This window comes from Lissotriton helveticus, chromosome 6 (genome assembly GCF_964261635.1).
Source record: "Lissotriton helveticus chromosome 6, aLisHel1.1, whole genome shotgun sequence".
Lineage (NCBI taxonomy): Eukaryota > Metazoa > Chordata > Amphibia > Caudata > Salamandridae > Lissotriton > Lissotriton helveticus.
In genome coordinates this window covers 1,376,022,598-1,376,041,148 of record NC_136067.1, presented here as the reverse complement: position 1 = coordinate 1,376,041,148, position 18,551 = coordinate 1,376,022,598, and the positions used below count along the sequence as shown (strand labels likewise).

Sequence of the window (18,551 nt, the reverse complement as noted above, 5' to 3'; positions counted from 1 at the left end):
TGTGAAGGCAGCAATACGGTCGGGGACATTCCCAGGGGTCCACCGCACGTAGAAGCCTCCGGAGCAAACGGTAAGTGAAAGTTGTCCTTCGCCTACTAAAATCTGCCGTTACGGCTCAGGACGAGTGCCAGGATGTATGCGCGGGGTGAGAAGGCTCACGGAGCCGGGCGTCTATGCAGCCATCTCGGTCGCCATCTTGGCTCCTCCCCATAGGTACATTTTTGGTCTCTAGCTGCAGCCTGCACTGCATATTATGGGCGCTAACGATAGCTAAGTAAATAGAAACTCAGCAAGGTATGTCCCTCCCCCTATAAAGATTCTGAGAATCAGAATGTGTTCAGCATCATCTATCAGAGATTCAAAACCCTAGTTCTAGATCTATATGCAACAGAGGAATTCATCCGACTGTCATTGTTCTGCACAAGTCCTGAATCTCAGCACCAATCCTTCATAAAGCCTAGTGATTAGATAGATGTCTTCCAACTCTTTCCACACTATGCCAAAGATCTAACCAAGACCTTGGAGGAAGAAGCAGATGTGCATTTAGTAATACCCTACTGGACATGATGGGATGTGGATTCTTTTGCTTTGCTAGACGGTGGAAACATCAATGAAAATCCACCATTTTTTCCCTCCTTCTGTGTCACTAGAAATAGTTTAATGTCTTTTCGAAATGCGAGCCTATCAGTATTAACGTTGAGTAGCAGGAGTTGCAATTTTTGGGCACTGATAGCGATTTGGCCAAGGAAATGAAGTAATTTTAATGATTTTCTACATTGCATAGATATAGGGAGTACTGGAAGGTCATCAGGGTGTTGCTTTAAAAAGGGTCACCTGTGAGATCTTGCTGTCAAATACTTCTTGCAGGATATGTTCTCATCGGGCCTATCTGTAGCTTCTGTTCATCAAAGGAAGTCAGAAATCTGCTCAATCTGTTAGACTTGTGCGAAATAATTACATGGTTGAGTCTTGTGGTGCACCTATCTCAAGGGCTCTTGCGCCCACAAGGTACATTTCTTTAGTGCTAGAAGCTCTGTAAGGACCTTTTGAATCACTGGAGTCTGTGGATCTAACGTTGTTTGCCATGAAGCTGAGGTTCTTGGTTTCAATAAAGTCAACAATGCTTGTAGGTGAGTAAGGTTCTCTGAATCATACAGAGCCCTTTTTGGAGATGCTTTAGTTTTTGGATCTAAGAAGGCTTCCGGCCAAACATTCTGTCTATGTTTCCGTCACCCCGGGATATTATTCTGCTAGCTGCGTGCCATCAATGTTGTCTCCAGATGAAGCAAAATGTTATTGCCTTAATGGAAGTAGGACAGTACTGACATATTTATAGAAATATGTTTCTGTCTGAAAATCGGGATGTATCTTGTTTGCAACAATTGGTGTTCCAGGACTGGGAAGAAAATAATCCGCAATAATGTCATGTTTTATATCATACAGAATATCTTCAGTAAAAAGAAAATGTGCTGAAAGAATGTTACACATACTTTATGAGGGATCTCCATTATATCTTTTTTTGTTAAAATTCAAGACAAGATAAACACTCTTCGCTGACATGTCAAAGAACAGAATATAACAGAATATGATTGAAAATGTGTTGTTACAGGCGGAGAGACTCCAGCAATCAAGCAATCATACAAAACAAACAAATATGGCAGCTAAGATAACAAGGAACATATTAACCTGTAATAATTTGGTAGAATCTGTTGGAGGAATATGGTTAAAGACCAGTGTGCACACTGATGAGAGGCATGTGATTCTAGGACAGTGTTTCCTATGAATGAGCAGTGCAAACCCTGAGTAACAGTCTCCTAATCATGCAGTTTTGCCATCTGCATTAGTCCTGTTATCATCAGTGCTATTTTCATTGTTATCATCACCACTAGTCCCGTTGTTATCATCAGGGCTATTCTCATTGTTGTCATGGGCACTAGTCCCATGGTTATCAGTCCTATTCTCATTGCTGTCATGAGCAATAGTGCCATTGTTATCATCAGTTATATTCTCTTTGTTGGCATCAGCACTAGTCCCATTGTTATCATTAGTGCTATTCTCATTGTTTGCATCGGCACTAGTCCCATTGTTATCATCAGTTCTATTCTCATTGTTAGCATCAGCACTAGTCCCATTGTTATCATCAGTGCTATTCTCATTGTTGGCATCAGTCCCATTGCTATCATCAGCGCTATTCTCATTGTTGCCATGGGCGCAAGTCCCATGGTTATCAGTGCTATTCTCATTGTTGGCATCAGCACTTGTCAAATTGTTATCATCAGTGCAATTCTCATTGTTGACATCAGCACTAGTCCCACTGTTATCATCAGCGCTACTCTCATTGTTGTCATGGGCACTAGTCCCATGGTTATCAGTGCCATTCTCATTGTTGCCATCAGCACTAGTCTCATTGTTACCATCAGTGCTATTCTCATTGTTGTCATGGGCAGTAGTCTCATTGTTATCATCAGTGCTATTCTCATTGTTGGCATCGGCACTAGTCTCATTGGTATCATCAGCGATATTCTCATTGTTGTCATGGGCACTAGTCCCATGGTTATCAGTGCTATTCTCATTGCTGTCATGAGCAATAGTCCCATTGTTATCATCAGTGCGATTCACATTGTTGGCATCGGCACTAGTCCCATTGTTATCATCAGTGCTATTCTCATTGTTGGCATAGGCACTAGTTCCATTGTTATCATCAGTGCTATTCTCGTTGGCATCGGCACTAGTCCCATTGGTATCAACAGCGCTAGTCTCATTGTTGTCATGGGGACTAGTCCCATGGTTATCAGTGCTATTCTCATTGTTGGCACCGGCACTAGTCCCATTGTTATCATCAGCACTATTCTCATTGTTGGCATCGGCACTAGTCCCATTGTTGTCATCAGCGCTATTCTCAGTGTTGTCATGGGCACTAGTCCCATGGTTATCAGTGCTATTCTCATTGTTGGCATCGGCACTAGTCCCATTGTTATCATCAGTGCTATTCTCATTGTTGGCATTGGCACTAGTCCCATTGGTATCATCAGTGCTATTCTCATTGTTGGCATCAGCACTAGTCCCATTGTTATCATCAGTGCTATCCTCATTGTTGTCAGGAGCACTAGTCCCAATGGTATCATCAGCGCTATTCTCATTGTTGTCATGGGCACTAGTCTGATTGTTTTCATCAGTGATATTCTCATTGTTGGCATCGGCACTAGTCCCATTGTTATTATCAGTGCTATTCTCATTGTTGACACCGGCACTAGTCCCATGATTTTCAGTGCTATTCTCATTGTTGGCATCGGCACTAGTCCCATTGTTATCATCAGTGCTATTCTCATTGTTGGCATCAGCATTAGTCCCATTGTTATCATCAGTGCTATTCTCATTGTTGGCATCAGCACTAGTCCCATTGGTATCATCAGTGCTATTCTCATTGTTGTCATGGGCACTAGTCCCATGGTTATCAGTGCTATCTATTCTCATTGCTGGCATCGGCACTAGTCCCTAGGTTATCATCAGCGCTATTCTCAGTGTTGTCATGGGCACTAGTCCCATGGTTATCAGTGCTATTCTCATTGTTGTAATCGGCACTAGTCCCATTGTTATCATCAGTGCTATTCTCATTGTTGGCATTGGCACTAGTCCCATTGGTATCATCAGTGCTATTCTCATTGTTGGCATCAGCACTAGTCCCATTGTTATCATCAGTGCTATCCTCATTGTTGTCAGGAGCACTAGTCCCATTGGTATCATCAGCGCTATTCTCATTGTTGTCATGGGCACTAGTCTGATTGTTTTCATCAGTGATATTCTCATTGTTGGCATCGGCACTAGTCCCATTGTTATTATCAGTGCTATTCTCATTGTTGGCATCAGCATTAGTCCCATTGTTATCATCAGTGCTATTCTCATTGTTGTCAGGAGCACTAGTCCCAATGGTATCATCAGCGCTATTCTCATTGTTGTCATGGGCACTAGTCTGATTGTTTTCATCAGTGATATTCTCATTGTTGGCATCGGCACTAGTCCCATTGTTATTATCAGTGCTATTCTCATTGTTGACACCGGCACTAGTCCCATGATTTTCAGTGCTATTCTCATTGTTGGCATCGGCACGAGTCCCATTGTTATCATCAGTGCTATTCTCATTGTTGGCATCAGCATTAGTCCCATTGTTATCATCAGTGCTATTCTCATTGTTGGCATCAGCACTAGTCCCATTGGTATCATCAGTGCTATTCTCATTGTTGTCATGGGCGCTAGTCACATGGTTATCAGTGCTATCTATTCTCATTGCTGGCATCGGCACTAGTCCCTAGGTTATCATCAGTGCTATTCCCATTGTTGTCATCGGCACTAGTTCCATTGGTATCATCAGTGCTATTTGATTTTCTGGATCCCGCCTTGTCTAGTAAGCCTTGTCTACTCCCTCCTATCGCCAAGTCTTCGCGGAGGTCGAGTCTGCCCTGGTAGTATCATCTTACCTAGGTGGGGAGAGGATGCCGATGATGAAGCTTGACACTATTATGCGTGTGAGACATCCTCTTCCACTAAGGATGGCCTTCCCATTCGACTCTGACCTCCACTGAATTTAGTGCCATCGGATGACCCCTTTGGTAACTTAGGCCGTGGTTGTCTCCATGAATCTGTGATTTTCCCCACAGGCACCCTACTTATATGTGATATATGGGTACTGCTTAAAGCCCCCAGAAGATCGAACCCCAGGGACACCAAGTAAACCCTAGACGTCACTGCAGTACCCCCTCTACTGCCCCCTACACACACAAACTATATGCACTGATACCCTGGACACAGCTTACTGCCCCGAACTGCCCAATTCTGCATGCACAGCTCCCAGGAAACTGCCTACAGCCCCAAGAAGACTGTGCCCCAGGGACCACAAGGAACAGTACACTGCAGCACTACCTCTGCTGCCTCCTACACACAATACATACAATGGTACCCTGGACACAGTCTACTGCCCCCCTACTCCTCGATGCTACATATACATCACCCAGGATACTGTCTCCTGCTCCCTAGAAGACAAGACTACCCCATAACTCCAGTGCTACATGCACAGCACCTAGGATACTACATGTTGCCCATTAAGGACAAACTCGAAGGACCCCTATGAAATAATACACTGTACCTCAAAACACCTTCTGCCGCCCCCTCCACACACATATACTACATGCACAGGTACCCTGGTTACAGTCTACTGCCTACCTACTCCTGGATACTGAATGGACAGCACCCAGGAAACTGTCTCCTGCTACCTAGAAGACAAGACTACCACATAACTTCACTACTTCATGCATAGTCCCTAAAATGCTTTCTACTAAAGAAAACCGTCCCCTACCTCCTGACAACACAGTCTCTTTACTCTCAATACCTCATGCACAACACCCCAAGCTACAGACTACATCTCCACATAAAAGTCCACCTTGCCCCCCTAGAATACAGTGCACTGTTCCCTAACCCAGTATGTCAAGGGAAGCCCTAGGGGACTATATTTCGCGCAACCCCCACACTGCAAGCATAGTCCCTAAATCAGAGTACTGCCTCTGAAAGGCTACACAGCCTCTTCCAACAGAATAATTCGCACCAGGGCACAGTGTACTATCTGTACTCCATTCACTCCTCTTCCCCAAGGTAAAAGTACACTACCTTTCCTAAGTACTATACATTGTCCTGGGACACGTGACCACTTCGTTTCAGTTGCCATTCACTAGCTCGTTCTCACCCAGCTCCTGAAATAGTTACAAATGATACAGAAAGACTTCATAACGGGCTTGTTGGTTACTAAGTAAACAGGCTGAGAGAAGTGCTTGTTTCAATTCATTGGATGGTTATTGTAAAGCGAAACATGCCACCAACTGCCCTGCTAGAAGCTGGAGTGCATCTGTACAGTAAACGTTTTGTGGTTTAGAATACAGCGCACAGTACATTAGCAAGCACATGGTTTGTTATGGTGCAGAATTACAGGTTAAAAGCAAATGATCAGCAAAAGGCTTATCGCAAAATAAAATAAACAAAGCTATTTTCAACAGATAGCACTCCTCCTTTGAAATGTAGGTCTGGTAAATGCTGATGTCAACACCCAATTAAATTTACATTTTGAAAACTTCAACCGACCAGGGGCACCAAAGAGCCACTTTGCATGTGTAAGGTCCCTAAGCCCAGTGTGAAACATAACAACAACACTGGTAAAAAAAATAATACAATACTATACATAACACTTTAAAGTGAATATATCTAAGTACTGCAAGAATTTGTTTTTGTTACACAAATTAACAGGATTCATTTTATCCACCTCAGAAAGTCCAAAGGCCAAGTTAGCCCTGCCAGGATCCGGTCACGTGACCCAGTGATAACAGTACAGTGGCCTAATAAGCTGGCTTACCACTTTATTGCAATGACCTTGACACCTAGGTTTGTCGTTGTAAATCCACTTCACTCACTGGAAAGGAGGTATGGTCGGATTATACCATTTTATGTCAAACCAGATAGACACAACAGTGAACCACAAAACACCATGTAGCAGGAAGAGGGAATAGATTTAATAAAGAATTCCTAAATTTGATTCTACGCATCAAATGATCTTTGCATTTTGATGATTGTTGGCCGTGATTCTTCTAACCAGTTGGACAGCTCAGTGAGCTGAGTGCCTGCAGCAGGCATGTGTGTGGAACATGCAAGTCATAAGTATGAATTACACTAGGACAGACAGTACCTTCTGTATTTGAGAGGTGAAAAAATAAAGTACAATTTGTTTACCAATTAATTTTAGTAAATCTAATTAAAGGGAATTGGCATATTTATTATTGTGTTTTGCTCCCTATCAAACGGTAAATTTAATTTGGAATGCTTTGTTCATGTGTGCCAGTAGTTACACAAAGGAGTAAAGGTGCATCAGCTGCAGGCACTTGGACGGTGCATCTGCTTAGGGAACACTTACCATCTGGCCATGCAATGTTGAAACACATTGACAGTGACCAAGCCAATAGCTCTTGCATTGCTGAGACCGATTGGCTTTGCCAATGCTTGTTTAGCTTATACGCGTAGTCAGTTTCCTCCAATGACATCTACTGCACCTTGTAGCATACCATTGATGAGAGAACTACAGTACAATACTTAACACTGCTAAGTGAAATCTTAACCTCGAAGAAGCATTGCTGTGTTTAATAAACAATGCTATAAGACAACACATGTTCAAATAAATAAACCAGAGTCAAGAGGCACATTATATACACACGTACAACAGGAACACATATTATAAATATTTCAATACAACTAGATAAAAACAAGAAAACAGTTTGGACCAAGATTGCATGCATTTTACATTTTTACCATGGAGCATGGTACTGCCTAAAGCAGATGTCTAGTCATTAAGAAATGACTTACATGAATTTTGTTGGCGTGGGTCAACAGGACAGGAGCAGAGTGGATACCTTTCCGGTGGTTCGGTGGACCTTAAGGAGCCCGGAGGTTCAAGATGATTAATTGCAAAAGGATCCTGAGGTTGTGAACCATTGCCAGTATCTTTACTTTGAATTTGTAGCTTTTGGCTGCTTCCTGGAGGTTCACAGGGCTGTAAATTATCTCTGTTGGGCTCTTGAGAAACATTCTCAATACTTTTGTTTGACTGCATTGAGTTATGTCTAGCATCAAAGGAACCTGGGGAGAACCAGCCAGCATCCCCGCGCGGGGTATGCATCAATATAATATAGTCCATGGAGTGTGAGTGTGCTTCGCCACCTCCGCTGTAAGGATGGGAGTCCGAAAACTCAGAATCTGAATTTCCTAGATGAAAGCTGTGACAGTGTTGGCCCAGGTTGGCATGATGTGATACATGGCCAGATTCTTCACCTTCCACATCTTCATTTTTGTAAATGCGATTTTCCAGACAGACCTGAGAGTCATCATTCTCTTCAGGTAAACTTTTACTCATTTCACAAGCTGAAAAGCAAATTGACAAAATATGAGGATACTGATAAAATGAATGCTTTGTGGACTTGTGCAAACGTTTTTAAAAAGAGAAGCAGATAGAGAGTGAGGGTGAGAGAGAGAGAGCTGGGCAGTGGCATCTAGTGGAATTTGAAACTGGTGAGGCATATGCAGAACGAATCAACGTATGCGAGCGAGCGAGGTCAACAACAATGAGGGGGGTTCGGGGGTGGATCCCCCTTGTGAAGATTTTTGTTTTAAATTGGCATCTTTTTGGTGCGATTTTCAGCACTATTTCTGTGATTAATGAACTAAAAATTCAGTTTTTCTAGGCATTCATAAAAGAAAACTCATACATTATTTCAGAGAAAGAATTTCTGGGTTGCCAAGCAAATCTGACTTCTGAAGAGAGCTAGGGTACTAAGCAAGACTGCTTTGGTTCTACCCTTTCCAATAGATAACACTAGTTAGCGATGTGAACAAGTTCAAGGGACAAACCAGGGGTCTAGGGAGAGTCCCTCTCCTGAGAAAGAAATGTAAAAAAGATTGGCAAATGGGGCATTTGAAAGCAAATGAATGCAGCTATAAAGCAAGGCTTATTAAGCAGTGGGAACGTATAGTTTTGAAATAATAAACACATTAAAAACTGTCCTGTATCTTCTTGTATTAATTTGTTCAACAGTTACAGTAATATGTAAATTGCTCTGCATGACAACTTAAGCCCTTTAAAATGTATGCCTGCCCAGTGTCTTGCACTGCATGCAGCATTAACTTTGGAAAAATATGCTCTCCTTCTTGTACTAACGGGGGAGACCAGCAGTAAATGTATGACTGTGGCGGCCTAGTGGTAAGTTCTCACTTGGGTTGCAAATGCAAAAAAAACACAATCAGACTGAGAAGGATTCTGTTGCTGTTATATATTCCCCTCCGATATATAAACAAATGACAGTGCAACTCATATCAAAACAGTGCAGCCGATGCAGTGCTTAAATGTGTGCATAAATACATAAAATAGCTAAACGCACAATAAAAGTGTACTTAATAAATGTATCAACCCTCTCTCGGTTTCGGACTGCCCACCAGGGCGAGTGAAACCGGTCCTGGCTGGTGATAGGATCTGACTGACCATTCTGTCCATGACCTCTCTGCTGGAGCCAGCAAACAGAGGTACAATGCTTTGCCACTGACCCATCACACATACAGCTGTAAATGGAAAGAACACGGGCTCCAGGAGCTATCTGGCACAGGCACACCACGCTGTCTGTGTACAACCCACATATGTAATGGCATGCCTAAAATATGTTCACAAGCACTGCGTTTAACAACATGTTTATAGGGAATTCCCAAACACAGCTCACAATGTTTGTTAGACAAATCGCGCAGCCGGGGCCGACAGGAATAGACGGCTCATCTGCTCCCGTTTCATAATGCAGTAAATCCGTCATCCAGTAAAAGTGATGCTGAAACAGCCATCTGCATCGGCACCGCCGCGACAGCATGCCACAATGACGGCCTGCTGCAGCAAAGCCCATGGCGTGAATAATTGCACATTATCACGCTGTTTGTGAGGGACGCGCTGCACCTCTGGTGGGGATGGATTTCTATCTAGTGTTTTGGTGTGTCTGAATCAACACATGTTTTCCAGGGTACTGTTGTGAAGAAAAAACATATTCACTTGTTCGACTTTAGTATTTATCCGAAAAACTATTTGACCTGCTACATGTGTGCTGTTTCAAAAGATTACTGCATGCTTGGACTGTCGGACTTGTAACCAAGCACTACAAAAGTAACGCAATAACTTGCTTTTATATAGCGCTCACTGTCACCGTTTACCTGTTTTGCAGCACTACAACATTGTTAGCAACACACCTGCATTCAACACTTTTTACGACAATGAACTATCTTTAACAAACTTTCTATTCATGCACAGCATTGTTCAAAGCCAGAGGGAAGTCTGTGACTATATGTTGAAGAGTTGCGTCTGATATGCATGGGGCAGCTAGGAGGAGAACAGAGTGACAGCTACGGCAGAGGGCAGTGAGACACAGCTGAGAGCATCTGACGAGCCAGGAGCTTTTTCTAGGATGTAATGGATCTGGGGATTACCATCGGCTGCCCTTGGATCGCCCATAAGATAACCCACCATCATTTGCATACTGTTGTATGTAATAAACCTGCAGCCATAATTTTCTCCAAACAAAAAATTGTGTGGTGTATTTATTTATGCATGCCTTTTCTACTTTGGTGCGGGTGGGGATCATCCTGCGCCGATAATGGAACTATGCGGCTGCCCGCGGCCCCCGCAGGGGGCCACCCCGGAGGGCGGCCATCATTAGTTTAATTTAGGCGCCTCCCCATCCACGTCTCGGGCCTCCAGGAGGAGTCCCCTTACAGGGCGCGCTGGACACGTCATGTCCGGCGCGTCAGGAGATGGGGAGGGGTATTTAGCCCTCCCCCGCCATTGTTGGGCGTCTTTGCTGCCCGACACGCCGTCTCCCACCCTACCGCGTACCTGGCTTGGGGCAGGCAAGGGGGGTTTGAGGATGTTGTTATGTTTTTTCTATGTGTTTCAGGCGGAGTTACAGGGCGATTTGGAAGCAGTCTGGGTACAGAAGGATACCTCTGCAAGAGCACAATAAGGGTGCCAGAGCCAAATCGGAGGAGCCTCAAGGGAGTGTCCTGGAACAATGACATCGGCGCCTCGTTAGTTCTTCGGGCGGTTGTGGGCCTGAACAACCGGGGGCTTGCCTTGCTACGCTCCGCCCTGAAAGGGGCGCGAGTAATGAGGGACCAATGTGTCACGTGATCCAGTAAGGGGGTCACACCTATAAGGGTAGCGCTGATTGGGTTTTTACACAGTTGCGTGATCCAGTAAGGGGATCACCCCTATAAGGGTAGCACTGATTGGGTTTTCCACAGTGCTAGGCTCATCAGGCGGGCAGGGTAGCATAGGTTAGTACGGCTACCTGCCCTTGGATCGCCCGTAAGATAACCCACCATAATTTGCATACTGTTGTATGTAATAAACCTGCAGCCATAATTTTCTCCAAACAAAAAATTGTGTGGTGTATTTATTTATGCATGCCTTTTCTACTTTGGTGCGGGGGGGGATCATCCTGTGCCGATAATGGAACTATGTCTGAGAGAAGAGAGTGCAGGACGTGAGAGAACAGAGTGCTTGAAAGAAGAGAGGGGAAAGGGGACCTGTAGAACGAAGAGAGTGCAGGAAGCGTCAAGGTGGAGGTCAGCAAAAAGAGACGGAAGCAGGAAAGAGAGCGATTGCAGAACGGAGTGTGTCATCAGGAAGAGACTAAGATATTTGAGTCATGCTAAGCATGTGGCACCAGACAGACGTGTTGACCGGTATTAGATGACAGCGCCTACACAGAAGGACAAAACACAAGTCGCTGCTCGCATCGCAAAACTCGCGGGGAGGATGGGGGGGGGTCACGCGGGGGTGGTGGCCAGGGAATTCAAACATTTTTTAATCCTTGGAGTCAGGGAAGTGTGGAGAGTTTGGATGATGCCAAGGCCAACCCCAATGCCCACATGAATTACTGGCAGTATTTAATGGCTATTCCAGTTATAATAAAAAAAGATCTACAGTGCTGTAACCTCCAGAGAATTTTGTTTATTTGTTCAGCATAGAAAACATTTAGCTGGAGACTAATATTTTAGACCGCACAATAGGTACCTTAAAGAGTAAAAACGTGCAACGTTGAGCGGACAGTGATGTTAAGTTATGCATCCTGGTTGGAAACGTTTGCTTCTAGGAGCTACAGCACAGTAATTCGAGGGATTCCCTATGGGGAGATGGTGAGAATCAGGAGAAATTGCAGTAAGGACACAGACTTTCGGTTGGAACTAGATTCTTTACAGAACAGGTTAATTCAGAGGGGGTACAGACAACAAGATCTGAGTAAAGCAAGGAGAAGAATATTAGGAGTGGATAGGAAATCGACGTGGACACAAAAAACGAGTAGCAAAAATCGTATGTGTCGTGTAGCCTTTGTAACTAAATACTGTGAGAATAGAACAGATATACACAAAGCTTTAAATAAACACTGGAATCTTTTGAAGAGTATCCCACAATTAGCTGCATCATTGGGAGAACGGCCTGAAGTAATTTTCAGGAGGAGTCCCACGGTGAAACAAATGATTAGCAGTAATTATTTAGAGCCCATTAAAGAGAAACCTGTAGATTGGCTAGCCCAGACTCCTGCGGGTTTTTTCACTTGTGGTTCATGCAATGTATGTGATATAGGCATGAACAGGACTAAGAAATTTAAATTTAACACTGAGCAGATACATACAATTAAGGAATTCATTAATTGTAATAGTGAGGGAGTTGTATACGCCATTCTATGTGAATGTGATAAAGTATACATTGGGAGCACTAAAAGGAAACTTAAACTAAGGATACAGGAACATGTCAGATCTATTTTGAATCATGATGATAAGTCACCCATATATCAACACATCAGAACACATCATCAATTGGAGAACAAGATTAGATTTCATGGGTTGGAAAAAGTTAAGGCCTCGAGAAGAGGTGGAGACTGGGTATTGCGATTACGGCAATAAGAGTCGCGATGGATCAGTCGTTGCAGGGCAGTACAATGTGGACTCAATACTGAGCATGAGCTACATTACTTTCTCTGAATTACCCTTAGAGGATATTAATAGGCATAGTCTCTTTTTTAGGAAGTTCAAGTAGTTTAATTAATCATTAATGGTTAATATAAAAGGACATGCTAGGATTACAGTATACGATCTGCGAGCATACTATTATATTCTATCACAAATTATGTATGGACAAGTATTTTTCCATTATGAGTACTAACACCAGAAATGGGAGGGTTGGAAGTGTAATAAATGGTACAGGTATAGGCAATTAGAATATATGGCAATAGTATTAATGTGTGTGAGTTTGAACATTGAAGGAACAATAATGCAGGCTATCTAAGATTTGTGGAAATTTAATAATTTTTAAGAATAGTAGCGTTGGAAATGCAGTAGAGAGACTTTGAGGGTAAAGTGAGATGGGGAGTAGGTTAGTTAGGTGAGGATAATCGAAAGGTTGCAATTAATAGTAGCAGAGAAGGATTAACTAGCCTAGATGCGTGGAGGAACTTGTAGCATTAGACGGTTAAAAGTGTCTTTGTATAGAAACTCGTGACCCTGAATCCAACAGGTAGAAACATAAACATAAACATGAATGAGACTGATTAGGGCGTTTACGTAGTGAAAACCGTGTTCAACAATCCCATTGGTCAATGAGGCACCGGAAATAATAGTAACCGGAAATAATAGAAGATCAGCCATAGGAATGAACGACCGGACCAGAAGGGCAACTTAATATGCGTTTGCATACGAGCAGGGAAAGTGGTGATTGGCGCACGATTAGCAGGCTCAGACTAGCGGAAGTAGTCAGGGAGTTAACAGTATAGCGCGGACCGGAGAGGAGCTTGTGGTAAAGGCATTTGCATATGAGTAGGAGAAGATTGTGATTGGTGCATGAGACAAACGGAAATAACCAGACGAAAAGAGGCAGTCTAGTATGTAGTTTGAATGGAAATTATATAGCGCGGACCGAAGAGGGAAGCTGGTGTGATTTTGGCGCGTAAGGAGAAGAACGGTGATAGGTGGTTAGACAGTTTAAATAACGGTAACCAGAGATGAGGAATTGCACGAAAGCCAGATGAGACGCCCGTCGCCATGGATAAAGACTTCCCATAGAATATACGATAGGAGTGATTCAGGTAAAGAGGGATTGATGACTGTTGTGTATAGCTTGCATGTCTTTAATGCGAACAGATAGTTTAAACAATGGGTATTGATAGAGGCATTGTGATTTATTTCATTTTTTATCAGAACCTTGATTGAAGAGTTGGCAGATTTGGGAGCAGGTGAGGTTATGGACTCTAATAGTATGGTGCAATGAATATGTTAACTGGCATGTCTTTAGGAACTTTTTTTCTTGGTTATAAATTTTATATATGTATTTTCACACAGATACAGAAGCAAAGGGAAATATTGAGTCATCTTGAGATCTGTTAATACTTGTTGTGAACGGAGGATTGTGATAGTGGTAAGCAGTTATTTGGGTGTACGCTGTTGAGGCACAGTATTATTTGCCAAGGAGGAGTATTAATGAACTATTATTGACGGGTTTATATATCGTTTTCAGGGAACATTATAGGACACATTGGAAGAACAAGGGAAGCAGAGGGCGTACAGCTTAATAGACATAATACATAGGTAAGAAATTCATGTGCAGAACATTTGGAAGGGGACTGGCAAGAGGGATAGGTACAGGGTACCGGGAAGGTACAAATGATTGGTTTATATTGTTTACTAGGAACATGATTGTGACAGAGATCTAAAATAGTTGTGAATAGTGTTTTTTTTAACAGGCTTAACTTAATAACCTCTAGCTAAACTTAAGTTTGAGGAATAGGATGTATCAAGTGACAATAGGGTAAAGTATCTTACATACTGATTTGATGTTTTTTTCAGATTTCAAGTACTATTGCTTATTGATTTGATGTTAACTGGATAAAGAAAAGAGACTTAGAGATACGATTTGAAAGGTAGGCGTCATTATATATTGGGAATGTATGCTGGGATAACAGAACTGTATCTGTGATTTAGGCAAATCCTGTGAGCTTTACAAACTCATTTGTAAATTATGTTAGGAGAATAATTTGGTTTAACTAAATGAATAGGATTTGTAATGATATTAGATTGTGAAATAGGCAGGTGTTGCATTGTTTAAAAGTGGAGAATTGTTATTCAGTTAAAGTGAGGCAATACATATTGTTTTATCTCTGATTCATTATTATTTTTTCAACAGCCCTGATGATGTCCTTCAATGGACGAAACGTGTCGGCTGTTTGATGTCATCTTTGATTTACTTGGAACATTGGAATTAATTTAGAAAACTGTCGCCAATGTGTGACTGATTTTGGAATAAAAAGAAAATTATTGGGAATCAACAAATTTTGGACCCTGTGATATTTTTATAAAGTGGATTCCACTCCCTCAAATTATTGGAGTAACATTAGTCATTGTTTGGATCTCTGGACGGTGGATCCTTCTTGGGGTTTGAGGGGACAACGGACCAAGATAAGACATTTTCGTTCGAAATATATTCATAAATTTGGCTGTTTTCTGTGCCACAGTTCTCTGGCCCTCACCGTCACTTCAAATTAGTTTTTTAGGAGCTACAGCACAGTTTATACACTTTGGTACTGCACTAGGTCACTTTCTTTGATGCTATGGTGAGAGAAAGCATGTCAGCGGCCGTAGCGTACAAGCCCTGTGTCCTCCTTAGTTTACAGGCTGCAGCAAGCACCCACCTTCCCTAGATCAGCAGAAAAGCCTATGCGAAGATCTGTTTGATACGCGAAGGAGTGCGGTGCTGACAATAGTGATGTTATATTGCCTGGGGCTATAGGTTGTAGTGCCTGCAATTTGCAAAATCACAGGATGGGAATCAGAAAAATGGCTTTTTGTCATGTACTAAACCCATTTTTCAATGTGGTAAGTGGTTGTCAAATCACAAAATGGGTTTTGAAATGCATAATGTATGCCTATTTGGAATGAGTGGGTTTAGGGCATCCCTTCCAAACTACAATTCAGAATGCAGTCTGTCAATGTTTTTCAACCTTAACATAGTCGCAAAACTTTGAAAAGTTACTAACTCCAAAGATACTGCAGTAACCTATATGCAAAAGCAAAGGGGCAAGTTATGATTCCTTCCCCTTTGTGAATGTTAAATAAAGTTTGTTGTTAAGAAGAATTCTCAAAAAATCTTTAAAAAAATCTATTTTTTTTTAAAGTGATCAACGACATGATGGTCTACTGACCACAAAGGGCCCCTGTTGCCATCTTATATGGTCACAATGTTTTGCGACCATATAAGATGACCACCAACAGAAGTGAGTCGCAATTTACAACCTGCCTCATCAATAGTAATGAGGTAGGTCGGATTGCAGCTTACACTGCATTGACATTTTAGTACATAGGTTGGTTTGCAAAATTCAATTGCATTACTAAAATGTTGGTGCGCAATTTGCGACTACTTTTTGCTAATGGAGTACTTGTATATCTGGCCCATATTTTGGGAAATTCTACATCTATCACTTCTGAGTGACGTAGCACAGTTCAAGTACTTAAGCAGTGAATCAGGTCTCTTTGAGGCCACGACTGAGGAAGTGGATTATCTGTTGCGCCTCATAAACCTTCTGTGCTGATTCGGTAACAGAGGGAATACACCCACCAAGTCTAAATCAGCAGAAAAGCTGACCAGGGCCGGTTTGGGAACCGACTGCTTGGCCAGCCCCTGGGAGGGGGGGAGGGTGCAGCCGAGCTGTTTGGTAGGGCCGGTTTTGGGCGATTTTGTTAGAGGGGGGCGATATTGACAGGCCCCATAACAAAAATATCTCCCCAGAGGCCCAAAACCGGCCTCCACCCTGGTGGCCCACAGGATTTCCATCATCATTGTGCTAGAGTAATCCCATCTGTCAAAATCTAAATAAGGCCCTTTGTCTGTTAAACAACAAAGAATTCAACAGACCAAACAAGACCCCACCGCACTAATCCACATCAGTTAAATGAATATAAAACAGGAAATGACAAATTGCAAGCCCAACTATGCTTGCCAATAGTTTTGAATGAATAGTTTACAACCTATAACATGGCTAATTATTTACATATTGCTCTTCAGAAACCTAAAACACTGCGGGGGATATTCTCAAGAACGTGTGGTAACTACCGCAGAAGTAGCTTAATGCAACCCTTCACATTGCAGTCTATTGGTTGAAAATGACTCTGTGTTAACGTGGTATTCACAAGCTGGCGGTACCATGCGATGGGCTCATGAGAACGCGCCAAATGTCCACCATAAACTCAACGCGATACCGCAAAAATACAAAACACGAACACAAAAAAATCTGCGATGATGCCAATCGCGATATAAAAAGTGACAGACCTGCAATTCCCACGTGTCATGCAGGAAAATGCACCATAAAAGCAACATAAAAAACACACCAAAACAAGAGAAACTGCGTAGCACCATGGAGTCCCCCCGTATCGAGTGCAGAGGGCAACGCGAAACCCACAAGCCCCACAGACTACCAGCAAGGAACAACGGCGTCGGGGAAGGCCAAGGAGAAGAGGGAGAGGAAGACGGGGTGCAGTCCGCAGGAAACCCAGATCAGCGCCTCGGAGGTGACAGACACTAACATCAACTGAACGTAAATATGACAAACATGAATGCAGTCGGAGTGTCCAGGAGGTCTATGGAGGAGGTCAAGAGGCGCTGACATGAAGTGAAAAGCCAAACCAAGCACACACCCGCTGCCAACAGGAAGGTAGCAACTGCAACTGGAGGTGGGAGTCGTGCGCCACAGGAGGAGCAGGAGCAAACAGAGGCCACAGTCATCAGGGTGGAGACGGTGCAAGGAGTTGGGAGTACGGACACACCTCGATAGGACCTGACACAACATCAACAGGGTGAGTAGGGCAGAGGAGAAAATGGGATAAACTAGAAAAAGAAGCAGTCACGGATGCGGAGAAGCGTGGGCCTTTACAGAAGGTGCGCATCCGCCACGCAGAATTATTGGAATCCCTGAGGGTACTAGATTACGCAACATTCACACAGCGGGCCCACAGTGAGGCCGACAAGTCGGGAACATTACTGGTTCGCATTCTACGGGCTGATCCCCCAGCCGTGGTCATACCTCAGCTTATTACAGATAACGGGGACACAATCATTGCGCAGGGTGAGATAAATGCAGCGTTCTGCGATTATTATGCCACTTTATATAGAGCACCTGAGGGACACTCACTACACCACACAGAGGCATTTCTATCTGCCCTCACTTAACCAATGATCCCGGAACAACTGCGTAAAGGACTCGTGGGTCCCATTACCCCACACGAAATCAGAGCTGCAATGAAGGGTCCGCGAAACAAGATGCCTGGTATTGACGGACTACCCATTGAATTCTATGACACGTACGCGGACACTTTAGTGCCCCGTTTAGTGGAATTATATAAGGAAGTGTGGGAGAAGGGCTCTCTATCTGATAAGATGGCACAAGCACTGGTCATTGCGCTCCCGAAACCGGGCAGGATACACACTGACATGGCAAACTACCGTCCATTGTCACTGCTGTCAACGGAATATATAATACTGAGCAAAGTATTAGGGAACAGACTGCTCCCACACTTGTCAAACCTAATACACGTGGACCAAACTGTTTTTTTGCCCGCACGCTTCACGTCCCTAAATATTCGGAAACTACATTATATCCTTTTGGAGGCCCCGAAAAGGTACACGCATGCGGGCTGTATTTCCCTTGACCTACGACAGGCCTTTGATTCTGTATATTGGGAATACATGTTCCAGGCCCTGGGGAAATTCGGCATCCCGATGAAATATGTCACTTATGTAAGAATACTATATAATGCTCCCACGGCACGTACTAGAACGGGAGGACATATATCCCGGGAATACACCATACATAAGGGTACTAGACAAGGTTGCCCATTGTCGCCCCATCTATTTATCTTGGCGTTGGAACCGTTAGCGATATACTTGCACC

General features: G+C 43.2%; 1 protein-coding gene across 1 annotated transcript in view; it reads right to left on the bottom strand.

Annotated features, from left to right (window-relative positions):
• TRAF3IP2 (TRAF3 interacting protein 2) overlaps positions 1-18,551 on the bottom strand; it is a 351,822-nt gene that overhangs the window by 268,197 nt on the left and 65,074 nt on the right. Inside the window, exon 2 of the mRNA XM_078649137.1 lies at positions 7,396-7,950. Within this exon, the coding sequence (XP_078505263.1) occupies positions 7,396-7,942 (547 nt within the window). The 5' untranslated portion in view covers positions 7,943-7,950. The remainder of the gene's footprint in view (positions 1-7,395; positions 7,951-18,551) is intronic.